The 21,595-nt window shown below is 38.7% G+C and overlaps 3 protein-coding genes and 1 pseudogene across 3 annotated transcripts; 2 read left to right on the forward strand and 2 right to left on the reverse strand.

Moving 5' to 3' along the window:
• Positions 1-337: 337 nt before the first annotated feature.
• On the reverse strand, positions 338-6,886 carry LOC135594454 (probable ubiquitin-conjugating enzyme E2 24; annotated as a pseudogene).
• Positions 6,887-8,145: 1,259 nt separating this feature from the next.
• On the forward strand, positions 8,146-10,460 carry LOC135592233 (E3 ubiquitin-protein ligase ATL42-like). The gene has a single exon (XM_065081564.1). It carries the CDS (start codon positions 8,161-8,163, stop codon positions 9,532-9,534), a length of 1,374 nt encoding a protein of 457 aa, XP_064937636.1. The 5' UTR covers positions 8,146-8,160; the 3' UTR covers positions 9,535-10,460.
• Positions 10,461-13,110: 2,650 nt separating this feature from the next.
• LOC135592234 (multiprotein-bridging factor 1a-like) lies at positions 13,111-15,525 on the reverse strand. The gene is made up of 4 exons (XM_065081565.1): positions 15,291-15,525; positions 15,103-15,186; positions 13,511-13,593; positions 13,111-13,437 (listed from the first exon to the last, which is right to left on the reverse strand). The coding sequence occupies exons 1-4, from the start codon at positions 15,430-15,432 to the stop codon at positions 13,318-13,320; spliced, it is 429 nt and encodes a 142-aa protein (XP_064937637.1). The 5' UTR covers positions 15,433-15,525; the 3' UTR covers positions 13,111-13,317.
• Positions 15,526-18,289: 2,764 nt separating this feature from the next.
• LOC135594173 (glyoxylase I 4-like) lies at positions 18,290-19,180 on the forward strand. Its single transcript, XM_065084586.1, has 2 exons — positions 18,290-18,564; positions 18,695-19,180. The coding sequence occupies exons 1-2, from the start codon at positions 18,392-18,394 to the stop codon at positions 18,996-18,998; spliced, it is 477 nt and encodes a 158-aa protein (XP_064940658.1). The 5' UTR covers positions 18,290-18,391; the 3' UTR covers positions 18,999-19,180.
• Positions 19,181-21,595: the final 2,415 nt, after the last annotated feature.

Raw genomic sequence — 21,595 nt, forward strand, 5'->3', positions numbered from 1 at the left:
AGAACTCAGTGAATCCGGTCGGTGTTTAGCAAGTGTAACAGTGTCAGAAACTGTTAGAAACCGATGTCATGCAATAGACTGACTAGATTGATGACTCGGGTATGCAAAGAGGTTTTTATCCGAGCATACAGATTTCTATGGTCTCACAGAGACTCTTTAAGCTACCGAGTGAAGTCAAGGTTTGGCCCTCAATTACACTCCAGGTTGTTTGATGAACGAGGTATTGCTTGAAAGAAGAAAGTGATGATGATGCAGTCTTCAAGCAAAGCTCTTCAGGGGTCAAACCTCAGCAAATAGGTTCAGTCACAAATCTAGCGAGCAATCGTGCAAAGACACAGAAATCAAAACACCCACAAGTGTCATAAACATTACTGTAATCATACAAGTCATTGGAACAACTATACAAGTAAGTGCCTTTAGGACACTAACCAATCAACACACCCCCCACCCCCCCTACTGATACCAAATTATTCCAGGTGTTCGTTCACCTGAATCATTCATTTGGCTTAGTTGAGAAACTGGCTGCAATCAGTTCCATTTTGGTTGAAGCCAGATATGAGTTCTGGGAAAAGTTTTCCAAGCATGATTTTGAATCCAGTGGAACAAGTTTTGCAGGCAACCCTTCCATGCTTGCAAGCGTGACCAACCTGTGCACCTTCCAAATAAGCCTTGCAGACATTGAGAATATGATGTGACCTTTGTGCAAAATGCTCCTCGACGAGTGCCTCAAAATGCTGCATTTGCAAGAAATCAACGAGGCAGGCAACTTCCAGGCATAAGGATACACTATTTGTTGATGAAATCTACAAGTCGGCAGTACAGTCATGTTGGAGATGCCAGGTTACCTTAGGTGGCTTGCGTAATATGTATAACATTGATTTGCATGACTGTAGCAAACCATTCTCGTGATGGAGTTCCTATCACCATCAACTTTTCCAATTTCTTCATCAAAGCCAGCCTCATTGAAATATGGCTTCTCATTCAGAACAAGTGCTTGGAGAGAGATCAGGGCTTGAAGCACTGTGGAACTCTTAGGATTCCATACTTCAGTATACCAGTCCCCATCCATGTATTTTGAAGGCTTAATCAAACCTTTCCTGATTCATACAGGTTTGGGTTTAGTCGCAGTCCACCAGATTTATAGTGAACAACCTGCTCAAGAAATTGATGATTACTCATTTACCGCAAAGGGCCCCATCAAAGATTTAGCACAAAAATTTATAATACATAAAATATTCTATGCGCTTAAGACTGAATAATGTTCCTCTAATTTTTCCAAATTATATATTTGATTCATTAAACAGTCTTATAAGCAATGTGGAATTTCGAACTAATGCAAGTACCTGATCAATCGTGAATGCTTGAAGTTGAATTTGCCCATGTATGTTCAAGTCAATTTGATCTATGCAATATTTAGGTCATTATTAAGCATAAAAAAGGTAAGGTACTAATAATATAATACTCACAGGTTCATGAGGATAATCTGGAGGAAAGAAAATATCAAAGAAGAATAGACCATCGTGATATGGAGTTCCAGGTGATCCAAGAATTGCTGCTCTCATAAGTTCCCTTCTTTCCTCAGATACTCTAACATAGATAGTATATGCAGATGTGCAAATTGGACATGCACATTATGAAACAATGATCAGCATGCATACTAACAGTTATTAATGTCAGACATGTATAATGAAAATAGAAAGTAAACTTCTAGTCCATCTCATACTCTATAAACAGTATGTCGAGAAATGTATGTTATATTGCATTCCTCCCTGGTTATATAATTAAAGCAAATTCAATGAGACATAATGTTAAATTTTGAAGTTCTAAAATATTTGAAGATAATAGGTACATGTACAATTATTTAAAAAAAAAAGACAGTATACGAGGAGTGAGAAGTTTCTTCCACAGTATCATCAAGGGCTGATTTTATGAAAGATGATGAGATCCCAATAGAGCAAACCTAGTATGCAACTGATTCATTAAATAATGAAAAGAATGGACAGACATGCATTATCGACGAAACAGAATATCAAGAATGAAAAGTTAACCTGGTAGATCCCTTTTCAGGAAGCTCCAATCTTGTTGTACTTTCTTGAACCAAGCTCTTTTCACCTGAAATGAAACTAAGATAAATCATACAAAATTACTACACTAGTAGGATGGTCAAGTTTGATTTACATCAACCAATTTGTTACCTGAGACAGCATTATACCATCACCAATGCCATTGATAAAATGATGATCTGAGAAGTCATTAACAACATTGAATTGCTTAAATTTTATTGGCTTATCCTCTTCAGGTAAAATGATGGGCTCATCACCCTGTTTAAACTCTCTGGTTTCTCGCCTCAAAATTTCCAGCTGTTCATCATGTAGACCCAACTGAATTGAAGTTCTTTCTTCAAAAGCTGGTACTGAGAGACTTCAAGCTTCTGCCAAAACAAAAAGGATTTTGGGATTCAGAAGACATTTAGGTTTAAGTATTTATGGTCACCAAAGTAACAAAATTTAACTGAGTCACCCAGCAAAGTTGAATCCGGAGAACCAAATAGGTTTCTAGTAACACGTGCTAGAAACCCGAAAGTTGCTTATAGAAACAAAGGAGTAATGGACTTCGACACAGTTGTTGTGCAATCTTCATTGCTGTTGTTTTCAACATTCTAGAAAAAACAAAATCTAAAAAGTTCAGTATAATTCTCTGTGAGAGTTGTGCATTTATTTAGAAATAAAAAGAAACAAAGAAACACACACACAAATGATCACATGTATATATGCAAAAAAGGGGTTCAAACCTTTTTTTTCTTATGACTTGATAGTTTCTGCTGATCAGGTGTCTCTTTGATAACATTTGCAGGGAAAGTTTCCTCATTAGATCACGGCATTGAAGCAGGACTTAGAATCATATCCAGTCCAAATATTTCGAAAGGTGGGATCTGACATATATTGTATGTAGAATAATCATTTTGTTTGACTAAAACCATCACATATGCTGACAAGAACAAGAGATGAAACATTAAACGTAAAGACAGTTATGGAGAGACTGTTGATGTCCTGAATAACTATAATGTCGTTTAATGTTTGGAAGTGTTAGTAATTAGTCTCTCACTAACAAAAGCAAATAAAGCATAAAAGCCCTACATCAACTTTACGAAGTCAATAATATATTAGATGTAAGGTCTGAAAAATAAAACCAAAGAAAATACACGAAATGAAGATCTACAACTCAATGGTGAGATTATCTACGTCCTAGAGACAGTAAGATGTCATTCTAGAAAATGTTACGGAACACAGCCCTTAAATCTTCCCAATCTTCAATGTATACGAACCTTGCACCACAAACCTATGTTTCTAGCGTTGAAAAAGAAACTTGGAGTTAAGATTTCAATTCTGTGGCACAACCTTGGGTCACTAATATGCCAATGGCACATGTCAACTGTGACAGATTAATGTGGGCAGTGTCAGGCAACACAGGCCTGCCCCAGGCTTGCCCTATGTTGGCAGGCCTCCATGTCTATGTCATGTTGGTGTATGATCAACACATGCAACCTCGCATGATAGTCACTCTCATTAAAGTGGGAGGAAGAAAATGGAACAAAGGAGAAAGTATACTAGGGTTGATAACTTTAACAAACTTCACTCTTCGCTGTCACATGCAACCTCGCATGCTAGTCACTCTCATTAAAGTGGGAGGAGAAAAATGGAACAAAGGAGAAAGTATGCTAGGGTTGATAATTTGAACAAACTTCACTCTTCGCTGTACCAAATTTGACTTTGCAACTTATAGTAATCTGGTGAGCAAGACACAATCATACTAAAAACACTCTGAGTTCTAACTAAAAGAAGCTGGTATGACTTTGAAATAGTTAGTGCCCAAAAACAGATGAGATAAGTGGATTACAGAGCGAGAAATAAGGTTGGGCAGCATGTAGGTAGATTACATACCTTGGAGACATGACCACTAGCCCATCTCACCTCAACACATTTATCCTTGTAACCAATAACATTACCTATACATGACAAATAATGTTGAAAATCGTCACTATCCCTTCCACCAATGAGTTCTCCAATAGCATCTTCTCCAAAAAAAGAGTTGTTTCCTGGAGTAGCTAGATTACGCCTAGGGTCTTGGTCATTACTTTGCATATCAGGAAGATTTACTTCCACATTCTCGGTAGGTGATATATATCTAAGCACAATATCACCAACACAATAGGAGAAACTTGGATGCTCAAACAGTTCAAAAACACTAACTGTCTCCTCGATGGATTCACAAGAAAAATCAACAGTTTCTTTAATATTAGGAACTGTCCATTTTACTTTAACTGTCCGCTCATACGGATCCACATTTTTCATGATACCAAGCCTTTGGATCCTTGGAGCACATACATCTTCTCATGTCACCTTCTCCAAGACAAACTGTTCGGGCCAAAAATCATGATCACCAACATCACTCACAGGAGACAAACTTTGTGGATCTAAGCCAAATGACCTTTCACTATTTTGCCACAAGACATCAACCTTGCTCTTGGTTTTTGTGATCATATACATCTCTTGACTTCTCATTCCTGAATCCTTCTGCATTTCGGTAGAACAGATGGGTGCTATTTGCAGAAGGCAGTTTATTTTCAGCAGTTTTATGCAGACCATCCAAGAAATCAGCTAAAAGTTTACACCAATCACCTATTTGCCAATTAGTATATGAAAAATATGACAACAAAGCAAGGCCCCTTGGAGATTGGAAATGAGGAGGAGGTGATGAAAGGATGCCCTGTCCAATAATCACAGAAGATATCCAACTAACATATACAAACCCTACTTCAACATGGATGATAGTACCTTCATCTCGATTTCCCTTATTCCACAAAACCACGATGCAAATCCAGAAACATGTTGATGATTGACCTTGACACATTGTCCTGGATAATACTGAAACAGTGTATCTTCATATCTTGGAGAAACAGGAACCAAAATTTCAGAATCCCTGACCAATATTTCATACTCTTCCCCATCATCAACGAGAACATTAACCACATCAGAGACCCTGTCCACCCTTCCAAGCCACAGGCCATGAACTACATAGTCCCAGGATGCAAAGGATTTGAATCTAGTGAGTTTCTTGCTGTCTATGTCAGTTAATTACCCCACCAGAAACTCTCTCCAGTTCTACAACCATATAACAACATCCATAACCTGACCTAACTGGCCTGAGGGATCTGTCATCAATTTTTCCAATGCTCTCATCAAGACTTGACAGGATGTTCTGAGCATGTCCACCATATGTAGATTCACTGCCGTCTATGTCTTCGCCATCACTGATTTCACTGAAGATCTCACTGTCTGAGTCAATAACAGGTACATCCATTGTTTTAGATACCTGTGGCAAGTTATTTTGATATATTTTAGCATCAAAATCATTTCTGAGCCAGAAAGCAAAAGTCGAGGAAAGCTAATCATCCCACCCTCTTTAATCAACGAGGGATGCAATCTCTTGCAACCTAGTAAGACATTACTTTAAAGACACAGCCAATCTTTGGGTAACAAGACAATCCTGTCCCACACATGTATGATTAACACTTCCTAGCATGAAACGTATGTTGAACATTAAAGGAATGACACCATAGGGAGCAAACTTTAATCTTGTTAAAGCCTCATAATCTAGTAGCATGTTACCAATAATTTCTAAGAAAAGTTCTTTAATGTGCTAGGAACTGCAAAAGAAGATTTGCTCAGCAGAAAGAAGCAGTTTCGATGATACCCAGTAGCCTGCATATGAGAAGAAGAAAAGAGTAAACTTCAAGGATAGCAATATCATTCAGAATTGAGCAAAATGGCCTTTCTTCAACAGAAAACAGCATGAGTGTTACCCTCAGTTCAGAAACTATCAGCCGAACCAACTAAATTCTAAATCATCTATAATAAGCTCTCTTTTCTCTTTTGTGACATAACAAAGGTAATAATTAGCAGAAAACCAACATAACCAGCAGAAGTAAAAAAAGGAAATGAACTTCTTTTTACCCAAAAAGAAGGACACATCACTGCGCTATCGGAAGCATGAATTCGGCATGAATCTCGAATTCCCCACACAAACATGCTGATCTATCCCGGAAAGGGGAAAAAAAAATCTATCTTTTATCCATAAAACTTCAAACAGGCGAAACGGGAACAGATACGAACCTTAAATTCTCCACAGAAACAAAGCCAATCCCAAGAAGACGATTCTCTTCGGAAATCCCATAAGAAAACAGCGGCAACATCTCCAGAAGGAAGAGAACCCAAAAGCCATCACCTCCCCAAACGGATCAAGAACATCAAATGCAAAAAAAAAAAAAAATTCCAAGCCAGGTAACATACTACAGCACCTCAAATCCCATCCCCAGAAGCGCCAGAGGAAATGGAGGAGCCAAGAAGAGAACTTTTCGGTTCCTTCCGATGACGCGGGCCGATCCCTCGCCGAACGCCACCTAAGCCTATTCTGCATCATTTGTTACGAGATTCACAGGTTCCCGACATGTTCTGTGCCTTCCTCCGAAAGCCATGTCAAGATTTGAAGTGCCATGTTGGTTTCTGCAGCCTCATAAACAGTGCCTCCAAACCCATCACACTGATAATTTTATTATCCAAAGCAAAACAAAGACATAATAAGCTCATTCCTTGTTGCTTGGGCCAGACGATCCACATAGCGATCGACACACCTCGCAGCTACCAGTCGCCCTCTGCAGCGTTGACAAAGTAGCCAACCCCTGCATTACATAATTCACCATTAAATGATCCATCACACTCTGTACACCGAACCTATAAACATTCACAGTCGAAACAGTCTATCAGTGGTAGCACAATCAACATTGACAATATTTATTTTGTCATCTAAACCTATATTTCTTTTGAAAGCACACCACACCACACCACACCACACTGGATGTTATTCATGAGCTGCACAAGAATAAATAGGTTACTAAGATTATGCTGCACAAGAACAAACGAGTATGAGGATATAGAATCCCCTTACCTAATGCCACATTGACTCCTAAACCAATTATATTCAACTCTATTAATCAAGCAAGAAAAAGACAAAGAAACAATATTAAAAAAATTAATATTGATAAGAGTGTTGACCGACCAATCTATTCTATCATAAGCTTTAAGTTTTAAGCTTTAGATATATCCACAGGGCCAAACATTCATTCTACTATGAGAATTGGATATGATATGTGCCACTTCATCATCATAAATATTTCTATTAGACATAAATGAATGATGCATCAAATCATCGAGGAAAGGTTTCAACCTATTGGCTAAGATTAAATATCCTGCAATATTATGCAATCAAAGGTAGAACTCCAAACTCTACGAGTAACGACGAAATAGAAAATTGAAGGCTGCTTGGAGCATTGAGATTCATGAGCTCCACCAGTTCCAGAAGTCAAATGGGCACCTATTCATGTAGTTCATCTTCTGAAACTTGTGCCCACGCTTTGCGGATCCAGAAATATCTTATGGTGAGGCACTTCAACTAGTTTATGAGGTGAATAGGTTACAGGATTATCAAACTAATGCAATCAAGCTAGCATTCTTCCGGACCAGCAGCTACTTTGTGCTTGCCAATTCCACTGGTTAGGTTGACAAAGTGAATGCTAATTAAGTTTCTGCTGTTGCAGAATTATAAAGTATCTCCACAGGAAGCAACCTATTCACATCTCTAAGTCTTCCTCTAACATATCCAAGTCTTCCTCTAACAACAATAACACATCTAAGCAGAAGCACACAAAAAGCATTCTGGTTTGCATTCTTCTCTCCACCATCAATCTGTCTTCCTCTTAACAACAATAACACATCTAAGCTGAAGCACACAAAAAGCATTCTGGTTTGCTTTCTTCTCTCCACCATCAATCCTTCTCTTTCTTAAATCTCTCCTTCAATCATGTCACCCCTCCTAAACTGTGATTATTTCTTGATAATCTCTTAATCATCATGTATAGTTTTATGCACCTGCTATCTTTTATTTCTTTCATTTGATTGCCAACTAAGAATCTCTGTTTTCTTCTTATTAGAATAACAATTTAATAGTCATGCATATGGTTTGATTCCTTCCTTTTCTTTAGTCTTCGATGATAACAATTTAATAGCCACTACTGATCTCATTCCCACCAAATCCAATACAAAAATGAGGGAAGAGGCCAAAAATCTTCCTACACAACACAACATAGGAAAGACCAACATGCTCCCCACACATCCTTATTCTCATGCTATGCCTCTCCTTCTTTCCTTGGATCTCGTGTTCCTCCTGGTATCTGTCCCGGCCGCCTTCGTCGCCGCACAGCCGTCGGATGCCAACACATGGTCGCAGCCGGACGTCACCATCTCCTTCCGGCCTGGGGTGGCGGTGGTTATCGGAATCTTCGCCATCATGTTATCGGTCACCTTCCTCCTGCTTGTATATGCCAAGTTTTGCCACTCTGCGGCCTCGGAGTTCTTCCGCACGGCGTCCGCCGGCCATGGCGAGTTCCTCCTCCCTCAGCATCGGTTCTCCGGCATAGACAAGGCCGCCGTCGAGTCGCTTCCCTTATTCCGGTTCTCGACGCTGCGCGGAGCCCGGGACGGCCTCGAGTGCGCCGTCTGCCTGTCGAGGTTCGGAGACGCGGACGTCCTCCGCCTGCTGCCGCGGTGCAAACACGCGTTCCATGTCGACTGCGTTGACCGCTGGCTCGAGGCTCACTCCACGTGCCCGCTGTGCCGATGCAAGGTCGACGCGGAGGACGCCGAGCTCTTCAAGTGCTCCACCAGCTCCCGCTTCCTGTTCTCCTCCGACCGCCATGAGGACGGCCTCCCCGACCTCGAGCTGTTCATGGAGAGACAACGCTTCGACGACGGCGACCACCGCTGCTCATCAAGATTCAGCATAGGAAGCAGCTTCAGGAAGATCAGCAGGAGCACCAAGGAGAAGGAAGATCTCAGGTCGCTGGAAGAAGGCACCAACGATGCTCAACCCTTCCACAGATTCAAGCACAAGATCATAGTCTCCGACGTCATGTTCAAGCGCCGGTGGAGCGACGTGAACGCGTCGGATTTGCTGTCGCTGAGTGCCGACATGTTGGACATGGTGTCCAGCAAAAGATTCACCGATCCGGACGCCAACATGGAGCCTTTTGGAGATGCAATAGCTGGAGAGAGCGCAGAAGGGAAGATCGCAACGAATGAGAAGATTCTGAAGATTAAGAAGGAGATGGAGAAGAAGAGATTGCTCGAGAACAAAGCCAGACGAATCAACAGCAGCAACTCAGTTGCCATGCCAAGCAATTCTTGTGCTGACTCGAGAGATGTGCTCTCGTCAGGGGAAAGATCGATGTCGGAGATCACTAACCTCCCCAGATTCAGGATGATAAGGGATGCAGGAAGCAGTGGATGCGCAGGGGCGAAAGATGAGAAGCTGAGGAGGATTTGGCTGCCGATTGCGAGGCGGACAGTGCAGTGGTTTGCCGGCAGAGAGAGGAGATCACAGACACAGTACAGTAGGACAAAGGAAGTTGCAAATGTGTGATTCAGCGTGGGTTTCAGATTGTTTGATCTGGTAATGGATATAATCTCAATCACAAATGCACAGTTAGGCTGAGTTCTTCTTTGTATGGTTTGTCTGATTTATGATTCTTCTTTTGGTTTCTTTTCAATGATTGAAATGGTTTTGTATCATCACAGAAACTCTGATTTGTAAGCTTGAAACTGGAGACTTCAAATCATAAGATTTACAAGTTCGGAAAAACAATGAGCTAATAATTCTTGTGTTTTTGTTGAGAAGAATAACCATATCATTATTCTGTTCTGCAATACTGGTCTTGTCTTAGGACACCGAACACCAAGGTAAAGAATTGTCCCCTACATTGGCCTTCGCAGTGAGAGATCAAACTGCATTTGGGATGGAACTACAATTAGGAAGCACTAAGAAAGGTTCATATGTGTAATTTGCAAAAATAAAAGTAATATCCACATCAGAAGCTTGGGAATTGTTTGGAGTAGTCAAGGATCAGTATCAGGATATCCAAATAGGACAAGTTCCCAAAGGCTAAAAGAAGCAGAGGCGAGAGGGAGAACGAGGATGGGTGGTATTGTCAACATGAGACGAGCCTGTAAAAGGCTTTCGTTACGTAAGTGCCAGCGCACCCCACTGCGACGGGTACGGGATCTTTATTCTACAAGCGCTCCCGCATGTTAATGCATGTAGGTGCAAGCAAGACATCAGAGAGGAAGAAAGATGTGGAGGTTATAGTACCAGGGAGCAGAGGAGATCAGCTCGGCTCGGTCGGTGCAGCAACTCAATCGGGTGATCTCGGGGCGATGCCGGTTTGCGTCGCTTGAACTGAGCAAGTGGGCGTAAGCACATACAATAAGGATCAAGAAGAGCGAGAAAACCCTCTCTAATGCGGGCCATCGTCTAACTTGTAGATGCTTCATATACTGCTACCAAGTTTTGTTGGATTAGAAAGAGAATTGGAGGGAGAAAAAGATTGGGAGATCGTTTGTTGTTCATTTGTACATATGATAATGCAATGAACAAAATGAGCAATGGATCACCAACCTCCATACATTGATTGCAATGTTTCTTGTTGCTAGAACAATCTACTATCCGGGAACTAAAGGACGAAGTGAAAGACGAAAACTGGAATAGTCTGCTCTGAACCCGAAAGAAAGGGATATTTCGGGAGTACTTTAGGATCATTAATAACCTATAAAATAATTTACATAACTGACGTAACTGATCACAATCAAGATCTCTCGTGATAACAACCTTAACAACAGTCAAGATCTCCCGTGATAATAACCTCAACAACAACCAAGAAATAACATTCTTTTCTTTCTATTTTATTTCCATCAATAACATTCTTTTAAAAAAAATTAAAATATTTATGAAAAGAAATAAAAAAATTTTGTAAGATAAGAATCCTAAAATTAAATTAAATTTTAAAAAAATATAATTATTTGTTATGAATTACTTTATTTTATAATGAATTATTTGATGTATTTTATGAAATATGATTAACTCAAAACAATGGTAAAAAATATACATTATTAAAAAAGGATCATGTATTTCTCTCTCATAAACTTGATAAATTGAAAAATGAGTATGACAATTGCTTATTAACATATTGTACTAAACGTGAAGAGTTAGACTCATTCAAAAAGAAAAATATATTATTACAACAAATATTAAAAAAATTAAAAATTAAAAATAAATTATTAAATATGATTTTTGTGAATAGTAACACTCAACAAAAACCAATTACATTTGTAAAAAAACTCACATTACATGTTTCCCCTAAAGTTAAGTATAATTTTTATGAAAGATATGTTTATACATATTCATTTAAAAAATATAGCTTTCATAAATTAGTTTGAGTTCCGAACCATAAATGGAAAAATAGATCTAACAATGAATGACCCAAAGTTACTTAAAGCAACCCCTTTCTTGTAGATATGTCTTCAATCAAAAGCTAGAGCAAGAAATGATATTTTGATAGTAGATGCTTAAGGTAACCAGAGATCCAACATATTTATCAAATCTCACTAGTCAAGGTGAAGGATATGTCACCTTCGGAGACAATAAAAGAAAAATTATCGATAAAAAAAAAGTAACAAATTAAATCTTTTGATTAAAGATGTTTTGTTAGCAGATTGTTTAAAACACAACTTACTAAATATTACAGAACTTACTAAATATTAGTCAATTGTATGATAAGAGATATAATATTAAATTTGAATCTAATGCTTGCATTATAGAGATACAATATAAAAATAATGTGTATACTATTGATCTCGATGATTTCCATATGAAACATATTTTTCAGTTTAACGATGATGCTTGACTTTGACATAGAAGATTAGATTATGCAAATATGAAATTGATCTCACAAATTACTATAATTAAATTTATCAAAGATAAAATTTGTGATATATGTTAAATAAATAAATAAAGAGTAACTTTAAACCTAAAAATGAAGTAAGTACCTCTAAATTCATATGGATTTATTTGGACAATATCACAAGTCTAAAAGATAGTAAATATATTTTTATAATTATTAATGATTATAGTAGATATACTTGAACATATTTCTTGACGTATAAAAATGATTATTTTAAATATTTTATAAAATTTTATAAATAAATTTAAAATAAAATTTTTATAATTTATTGTATTCGTAACGATCGTGATGGTCAATTGATGAATTTAAAAATCATGATTTTAAAAAATATTGTTATTCAAATGGATATGATCATAATTTTTCACTTTAAGAAATTTATAACAAAATAAAATTATTGAAAATAAAAAATAAAAATTTATAAGAGATGACAATTGTCGTTAACACAACATACTATGTCATGAACAAAATTCTCATAAAATCATTATTATCTAAAACTTTTTATAAATTATGAAATAATAAAAAATTTTATATTTTATATTTTAAAATTTTTGATTGTAAACTATCACCCCTTTTCTCGTTGGAGTGGCTTATTTCTTCATCTTTCGTCGTAACTATCACCCCTTTTCTTCTGCCAACTTGTGAAACCTTTTTTCCCGAATGTAAAATATGGCAGATCCGAACATCAAATACTGGACAAAAATATTGGAGTACGAATGTAAAATGTACCTTAATGCATTGCAAACCCAACTACTGGTACTGGTGGTTTGACGCTGACGTTGAATTCTGGAAACATAAAACAGAACGTTGGACAAATTATTCGTCCCATTTCCAGGACGAATCATTTGGCCGTCCAATACCTAAAGATGGAACCATCACAATTGGCAATCAAATGTATCTAAGTCACCAGATGGAATAATATAACAATTGTCGCCAAGCCGATTCAATTGTTTTCAGAATTCTTGGACTACAAACTTTCTACTTCCCAAAGGTGCAAAAGTTTCGAGTTCTTTAATGCAACATACATAAACAGGTGTAGCAGATGATTTTTGTTACATCAAATTTTCTAATTTTTTTTATTTTTCAGGAAAAGAACATGAAACATAATGGACGAGTGCAACTTAATTGAAGGAATATGCAACATATCTGGGTGATTCCATGGACCATTCGTTCCTTATATGGGGCATCCAAACACATTAAACATCTAAAATAACCGAAAACATGCTACATTATATGTTCCATCGATGCCAAAGAAATAGGAAGTCGGACATAACAACTTCGGAAACAAACACATCAGTTGCAAAGCATACACACACACACACATGCATGTACCAGACAAAAGTACTGAAACACACAACACCCTAGCACTGTTAACCGAGACTCGTCATAGGCAGGCAAATGCTGGGTGTCTACTACTTTTTACCTCGAAGCTTCACTCCAAGCACCCTTTCTAGTTTGGTAATTATCTGTTGATTTGGAATAGCCTTTCCTGACTCATATTCTTGGATCACTTGGGGCTTCTCATTAATTAGCTGAGGCATTATGGATGTCTTAGATGTAATTTGCAATAAACTTGACCAACAATCCAACTGCAAGACAAGTTACCTGTCCAAGTTGAGCCTGGGTTAACTTCTTACCCAGTCGAGCTTGCATAATGTTCTTCTTCAGTTCGCTTGACACTCGCTCATCTTGTGAAATAGATGAAAGAATAAATATGAGGGTTATGTCATAACAAGAGAAGGTAGAATACTTAACCAGCAAAATAATTGTGCAATATCAAGAACTGAATAAATTACTATCGAAGAAGTCAATGCAGATAGATCATTGCAGCTTGGATCATATATAAAGATGACATGAATAAAACCCCAGCTGCTAAAGCCCCCCAAGCCAAACTCTGCCAAACCTAATTGATAAGACCAACTACAATGTGGCAACTAGTAATAACATAAATGAGACTTAATTATTGCTTCTCTTCCATTTTTTGAAGGAAGAAAAACAAGTATTGTCAAGCTTAAATATATTTGAATTCAGTAATATAATTGGACCAGACTAGATCAATTATGGAATAGGCACCACAACACGACCATTTAAAAATATTTGAATCTGCCCATTTACATCAGAATAAGCATTCAATATGATCGATTTAATGCTTACTTCAGGTTAATTTTCTCAGTTGATAGATCATCTTCAAGACCACATTAATTATTAATGCTCCCACTCCCCTACCCCCTCCTCCAAAAACAATAATAATAATAAATATAAATATAAACAAAAGTGATACCTGCAAATATGAGGAACTAATGCTAATACTGGCAGAAAATGGCTAGGACTGAGATGCAAAGTGATTAAATGTGTCTTTTTTCTTCATGTTCCCTTGCTGATCGAAGTAAACTTTTGCAAGTATTTGAAAGTTAAGAAATTTAATTTTAGAAGAGAATTTCTTTGGCAAGATACTTTTGAGTTGTGTTACACCCATAGGAATATTCTAACTTCATTATCCAAAGTCTAGGACTAGACCCTTTGCGAAATGGATATTTTCACACAAATAAAAAAGGCAAATCACCTTTCCCTAAAAGACTCAAAAATATCATTAAGTGTTCCACCGACATAGAAGTATATGACTTTTCTTCCAGAAGAAAATATACAGCATGACCAAAAAAAAGTTATATATGCTGGCAACATAAAATTTCTCTTAGGCATATTTAAAGAAGCAAGCAACTGCAACTGTTCAGGTGCTTCTAGGATGAGCCGAGATATAGGAATATATATACATCATTCATTGAGCACTCAAACATCATATGAGAAATGAGGAAACAAAAAAATTCAATAATTAAAAAGAAATAAAATACATGGCATCTTCTTGATAGGTTCTTTATGTATTGGTCTTGATCCATGACATGAACAAATTTTACAAATATACAATCAAATTTAAATGTCTATAGACAAAGATCCTAAGTTGTACATTTGCAATCAAACATAAATGTAAATAGAATAACATGAACATATTAAAAGATATTACAAGCCAAAAATCAACTTAGTAAGTAAAAGAAACGCCTATTTCGAAGAAAGATAATCCATGACATGAACAGGACTTGGGGTATTTACAAGCAAAACACAATTGCATATAGAAAATATCCTAATCTGTATAGTTAGGATCAAATCAAAACCTAAATACTAAATAGAAATATACTACTCACGAGTAAGATTCTCAGTCTCCTCGTCGAGCTTCCTCGTATTCAGAGAAGTGCTGCTAGAAGCGGCCTTGTTCGTACCAGCGGTAGCTGCAAAACCCAAAAAAACAAAAGGGATCAAAGAACCCAATAAAAAAAACATAGATCAGATCTCTAAAAGAAAACAAGAAGCCTAGGATGAATCAACGGATTACACTTCTTGACAGTTTCGATCTCGGCTCCACTGCGTCGGGCGGCGTTGACGGCCTTCTCGTCCTTCTTGGCAGCGGCGGTGGGCGCCTTCTTGCGGATCACAATGGGCTCCCAGTCTTGCGTGATGGGACCGTTCCCTGCCATCGAGATCGACGATTCTGCTTCGGATTAGGGTTTCAGAGGCCAAAAACAGAGCCGGGAAGAAATGATCTTTCTGGGAGGAAACGACGAACCAACGGAGGAATATATATATATATATATATATATATATATATATATATATATATCACCACGTCAGGAATTTGATTGGTTCAGTTATTGTGGGCCAAACTTGGTTAAGTTGATTGGGCAAAGTCTTTCGGCCCAAAGTGGGGTAACTTATTACGTTCGGTACAATTAGTTTAATTAGATTGGGTTCATGGTGAGCCAAATTGGGTTATCCGAGCAATGGTTCGAAAGAAAGATTCCGGGTTTAGTAATCGTGACGGTAGGTTCTGGAACCAACGGTTTTGATTTTATCAAATTTAAAATCTGAATCGGTTCTAGATTAATGGATTTCGATTCCTAAATTAATTCTAGTTTAAAATTGGAACCTTCTTTTTTTTTTAATTTCATAAACAATTTATAGCAATCTAATGATTGGATTTTATTTATAAAAAATACTTTTAAATCAAACAAAAGTGCTATATATTTTGCTTGTTCCTTTGATTGCTAGATTAAATAAATATTTATTGCCCTCTCAAATAATCTATTATCTTTTTTGTTGTCCAATCATCAATATATTTATTGTCCAATTATCTTATTTTTTTTGTTCCCATTGCTTTCCACTTCGTTTTGTGCCCCCACCCCACTCATCGCGCTGTTGTAGTTTAGATCTCCCTCTTCTCTGTCTTCAACCTCTTTGTCTTTGTCTCCACCTTCGTCCGGTGCTATGGCTTTCGCCACTTCCTTTTCCTCGACAAACTAGTCAAGGAGGGCGAGCAGGTTTGAGAGGGTTACATGGATATCTCAATCACTTATTCTCTACTTTCGTAATGTTGTGCTTCACATGGGAGGTAACATACAATGTATGATGGTATTCGTCGGAATCAGAACGAGTGTTGTTCGTGATTGGTGATAGACAGCGACATGGTGGCGTGCACCAAGCGCCAATTCCATAGTCGAACAAGCCTGAGAAGAAGAAGAAGAAGAAGAAGAAGAGTCGAGTCAGTTTCACTGATCTCTAACATGCGGTCCTGAATCCATTTACTCTTCTGGTCGGATTAGAGATCGTAATCTATAAGAAATTGTAATCATACATACCAAGCGCCTTTGAAGCCGAAGGAAGAAAGCCTCTCGACGCTGAAAAAGCCGAGCACCTCCTCCTGGTAGAACTTCACCGACTGGCTTACCGATCGTTACATGGAAGACAAATGGACGCATCGACGATGTTGCCTCCTCTTGAACCATCTCGAATCCCATGGATCGATCCTCTCCTTTCACAATGTAAGCCGAAGGAAGAAAGCCTCTCGACGCTGAACTCCCACTCGTCAGTGCCTATTCCTTGACCCGCACGGCTCCTACTTTTTTGGCCCTTTCGAGCTTCCCAAGACAGACCACGTTTAGCTCGTGGTTGACTGAGAAGTATGTGGTTGACTACATTTCCGGGTCTCGAAACGCGTATAGCCTTTCGTATTCCGAAACCAAATAAGAAAAACATTATGCTTCCTTCCTTTGTTGTTTTAAAAGATTACTGAAGGCAGAAGACCTTCCTGGCTTGTCGTGAACATTAACAAGTAAAAAAGTCCCATGCGCATGTCACTGAGAATATAAAATACATGGAATTTATTTTATGACTTGACGTTTTGCTCGATAACACAAGTCGTTTCCATTCATATTATGATAATCGAATATGATCAATCCTACGTGAGAAAATATTTCTGAGTGAGTTGGAAATAAAAGAGAATAGAATTCGTGTCACATCGATGAGAAATTAAATAACAGATTACATTACATAATATATATATATATATGATTTATAACTCAAATAAATTATAGATTGTGTTAGCGTTTCTTCTGGTTACTACGAACCGTTGATATGTTGGTGACTCGAATGTCATCCAACACGCAGTTTTCATAGCTTTAGTATAAAAAAACAATAATAAAAAGGGACACTTTTGGACTTTTATGGAAGCAAACACAAAAATAATTGAGGCATAGAACACGTGGTTTTGATGTTTTTTATAATTTGAAAAAATATATTTCTTTTTGTAAATATCAAAATTATGAAGTATCTATCTATCTTTTTTAGAGCACGCACATAAACTGAAAAAAGAAGAAGCAATAATGAGTTTGATGGAAAAATAAAATAAAATAAAATCAAAATAGTGGTCTCCCAATAATAAAATCAGAATTCCGATCAACGTCGACGCCAGGGTTATGAAATCCTCACTCATCGATACTCCGTCCATCCAACACAAGTGAGTGAGCATATAGTAGTAGTAGTAATCAGAACACAGAAATAAGCGAGGAAAGAGTCGTCTGGTCCGCAAGGACTTGCACGTTCGTCGGAAGACCTTCACTAGTGTTATTTCATGCTCAAAGAGATATCCATCCGCATGAGCAGTAGCAGCATCCACCAACCTTCCAACTCGACAACCGGAAGGAGAGGAGATTAATGTGGTGGACCACGTACCGTTTCATTATCAAATCGTTCCACGTACTTGGTCTTCTCGACATGCCCATCCAGAAAACGCTGGGAAGCTGCTACCGGAGGTGAAAGGTGGTGTCTCCATTTCACAGCGTCTAACACACACACACATATATGAATAAATAATGCGGACAGGGAGATATTAGGAAATAATGTCACACCTGCTTGTCCGTAGTCAGCCACGAGCTAAACGTGGTCTTCGCATGCAAGCGCCAAAAGGTGCGAAATCATAGATACATAGATACAAGTACCGCGTTTGAAAGAACCAAGTGATGCACGCACGAGAGAACAGCGCAGGAGGAGAGAGTTCAGTTTCACCTCTATATAAGAAATCCAAATCTCCACATCGCCTTGTCACTTGTGAACTCTTGAGTCTCGAGATAGATATACGTGGTGAGACAAGGAGATCGATCGATGGGTGTGGAGATGGTCCAAGAGGAGGCAATGTCGTCGATGCCGCCATTGATGTCGCTGAACCATGTGTCATTCATGTGCCGATCGGTAAGCCAGTCGGTGAAGTTCTACCAGGAGGTGCTCGGCTTTGTCAGCATCAAGAGGCCTTCTTCCTTCAGCTTCAAAGGCGCTTGGTAAGCATAATTACAACAACTTGTTATAGATTACCCATCTCTAGAAGAGCAAATGGATTCAGGAGCCGCATGCTGAGATCAGTGAAACTAACTGGACGCTTCTTCTTCTTCTTCTTCTTTTTCTTCTCAGGTTGTTCAACTACGGAATTGGCATTCATTTGCTGCAGTGCAACACATCGGAGGAGAACCTCCCCAAGAGAAAGGGAGTGATCAACCCCAAGGACAACCACATCTCCTTCCAGTGCTCCAACATGAAGCTCTTGATGCTGAAGCTGAAGAAGATGGGCGTGGAGTACGTGACCGCCAAGGTGGAGGAGGAAGGCATTCAGGTGGACCAGCTCTTCTTCCACGACCCAGATGGAAACATGATCGAGATCTGCAACTGCGACAACCTCCCCGTACTCCCCCTCTCGCCATGCCGTCTCAGACGATAAACAACCTTCCCTCCTCCTCCACAACACAACTAGTCCATCTTCTTCTTCTTCTTCTTCTTCTTCTTCTCTTTCACTATCATTCATGTTACTTCACTCGCTGTGGATGGATGACTCGGCGTTTTTAATTACTAGTGTATTTTGTACCTGCAAAGTCTGCAATAAAGCATTACATGTCTTTACTACAGCGTATCCACTTCCAAACACAACTAAACGAAAGTGCTTTTCAGGCAAAGATGCTTGATAAACAAAAATGAAGCATGGATCTCGTGCAGACATGAGTCTCTTCGAAAATACTTGCTACCAATTAGGTATGGTATGATTCTGTTTGACAATAGCAGTAGCTTGGCAAGTCTAAAACAGACGGACGAGCGCTCCATTAATCCTTTCCTTTGGTGCATCTTTTTCTACTTCTTGTTGCAAATTATTTACTTCTATTCGATACTTTTTATTCTTCTTATAATTTGCTTCGAACCATTTAGAGTGGCGTCGAGGCAGTTTTAAGTCGGAAGAAGCATTCATTATATTCTGACACAGCAAACTGTTCCCAAGTGAAAAGAAATATTTCTTTTCAAGAAGCTCTTTCCATTAGCAAATATTTATATGTGAAAAGAAATTAAAAAATAATTTTATATTAATAAATATGAAGGAAATAGAATGAATTATATCCGAGCTTAGTCTATAATCTAATAACTTTAAGTTTTCGGATTGAATCAAAAAATTAAACTAAATAAAAAAAATAGTTTAATTAAAAATATTTAATATATATTAATTCTGATTAATTTATCTCATTATATCCTAGCTTATCCATAATCCAATAACTTAAGTTTGTGGATTGGATTAAAATTTTAAACTAAATAAAAAATAATTTAATTAAAAATACCTAATATATGTTAAGTCTAATTAATTTAGCTCATTCATCGTTAATAAATTTTTAACATGGTATCATAATCAAGGTTTTTAAATAAGAGGAGTGAGTAAAAAAGAAAACAGATTTAAATGATGATAGTGTCATAAGTACCATCGACCAATCAGTCGATACGATTTATCCACTACCAAATGTGCAAGCTCATCCAAGTGCTTTTTTCTATCTAATGTGAGAGACTTAGTAAGATGAAACCGCATAGGCAGTCTGGTTGGAAATTATCATGTCGATGAGAACCCGGTTCAGGGTGATTGAGTAGGTGGTCTGGGATCTTCCTTGTTGCAAGGTTCGCTCTCTAAGACGAGTCGTTCGAGCGTCCTCGAGAGATGGTCCGTCTCGTGGTTACGTAGTCATGTCCTAATAACGGGGTCAGCTCCTGACCACTAGCGATTCTGCATGATAGGTTAGCATCGGTGGTTGCTCGACAGGGCTCTTCCGATGCTTAAGTCAACAAAGGGAAGAAGACAATAGTATAAAATATAAGATTGAGTTAGTGTATAGAGAGTTATCGCCCTCCCTTCCAACATGAGCTAATGGGTTTCTTTTTATGCTTGATCCCTAGGCCTTCTTACTGATTGATTCGAGATAAGATTAGGTGAACTGCCTGATCATTCTATGATTTTAGTAAGGTAGGGTAGTTACACTAGTCATTGATGCGGTGCATATCAGGATGCACTTCGGTATCCTTTTGGGACTGGTGACTTCGAGCCCTGCTTGGGTGTCGACCTCGGTGGTAGATAAGTTAGCATAAGGCAAAATCATCCTTATCATTTGCCCTCCTTCGAAAGGGCATCCTTCGGGGGCCTTATTCCGGAGGGTGCACTTCTGTTGGGCACGTGTTCTAATGGAAGTCTGCTAGCTATGGTGTTGCATTGGTTCGATTGAGGTATGGTGTTAGGGTCTTTATGTCGAGTGCACAGCGTGTAAGATCGGTTTAGGTGCATTCCTTGGGTCTTCACGTCGAGGTGTATGGCTCGGGAGCAAGTTCTTTTTAACTCTTATTCATTTGAGGTGTCGCTCTCGGGTCTTTAAACCGAGTGCACGGTTAGGGAGTGTAGGGACTCATCGGTGTTGGCTTCGAGTCTTCATGCTAAGGTGTACGTCTAGGGAGCATAGGAACTCATCCTAGGTGCAGCCCTTGTGGCTTCACACTGAGGTGCATAGCTCGGGAGCAAGTCCCTTTTAACCCTTATTCATCCGAGATGTCACTCTCGGGTCTTCAAACTGAGTGCATGGCTAGGGAGCATAGGGACTCATCCTAAGTGCTGGCTTTAGATCTTCAGGCAGAGGTGCACATCTTGGGAGTGCAGGGACTCATCCTAGGTGCAACCCTCGGGGCTCCACACCGAGGTATATGGCTCGGGAGCGAGTTCTTTTTAACTCTTACTCGTTTGAGGTGTCACTCTCGGGTCTTCAAACCAAGTACATAGCTAGGGAGCACAAGGACCCATCCTAGGTGCTAGCCTCAAGTCTTTAGGTCAAGATGCACGTCTAAGGAGCACAGGGACTCGTCTTAGGTGCAACCCTCGAGGCTTCACACCGAGGTGTATAGCTCAGGAGCGAGTCCTTTTTAACTCTTACTCATCCAATGTGTCACTCTCAGGTCTTCAAACCAAGTGCATGACTAGGAGCGCAAGGACTCATCCTAGACATTGGCCTCGGGTCTTTAGGCCGA

This window comes from Musa acuminata, chromosome BXJ1-9 (genome assembly GCF_036884655.1).
Source record: "Musa acuminata AAA Group cultivar baxijiao chromosome BXJ1-9, Cavendish_Baxijiao_AAA, whole genome shotgun sequence".
NCBI classification, from domain to species: domain Eukaryota; kingdom Viridiplantae; phylum Streptophyta; class Magnoliopsida; order Zingiberales; family Musaceae; genus Musa; species Musa acuminata.

Excerpts from the sequence above, each read along its gene's own strand:
- LOC135592233 (XM_065081564.1), top strand. The coding sequence starts at position 8,161 with ATGAGGGAAGAGGCCAAAAATCTTCCTACACAACACAACATAGGAAAG.
- LOC135592234 (XM_065081565.1), bottom strand. The coding sequence starts at position 15,432 with ATGGCAGGGAACGGTCCCATCACGCAAGACTGGGAGCCCATTGTGATC. Across the intron at positions 13,594-15,102 it reads GGAGACTGAGAATCTTACTC|ATGAGCGAGTGTCAAGCGAA; the intron begins GTGAGTAGTATA and ends CTATTTCACAAG. Across the intron at positions 13,438-13,510 it reads CCCAGGCTCAACTTGGACAG|CTAATTAATGAGAAGCCCCA; the intron begins GTAACTTGTCTT and ends ATAATGCCTCAG.
- LOC135594173 (XM_065084586.1), top strand. The coding sequence starts at position 18,392 with ATGGGTGTGGAGATGGTCCAAGAGGAGGCAATGTCGTCGATGCCGCCA. Across the intron at positions 18,565-18,694 it reads TTCAGCTTCAAAGGCGCTTG|GTTGTTCAACTACGGAATTG; the intron begins GTAAGCATAATT and ends TTTTCTTCTCAG.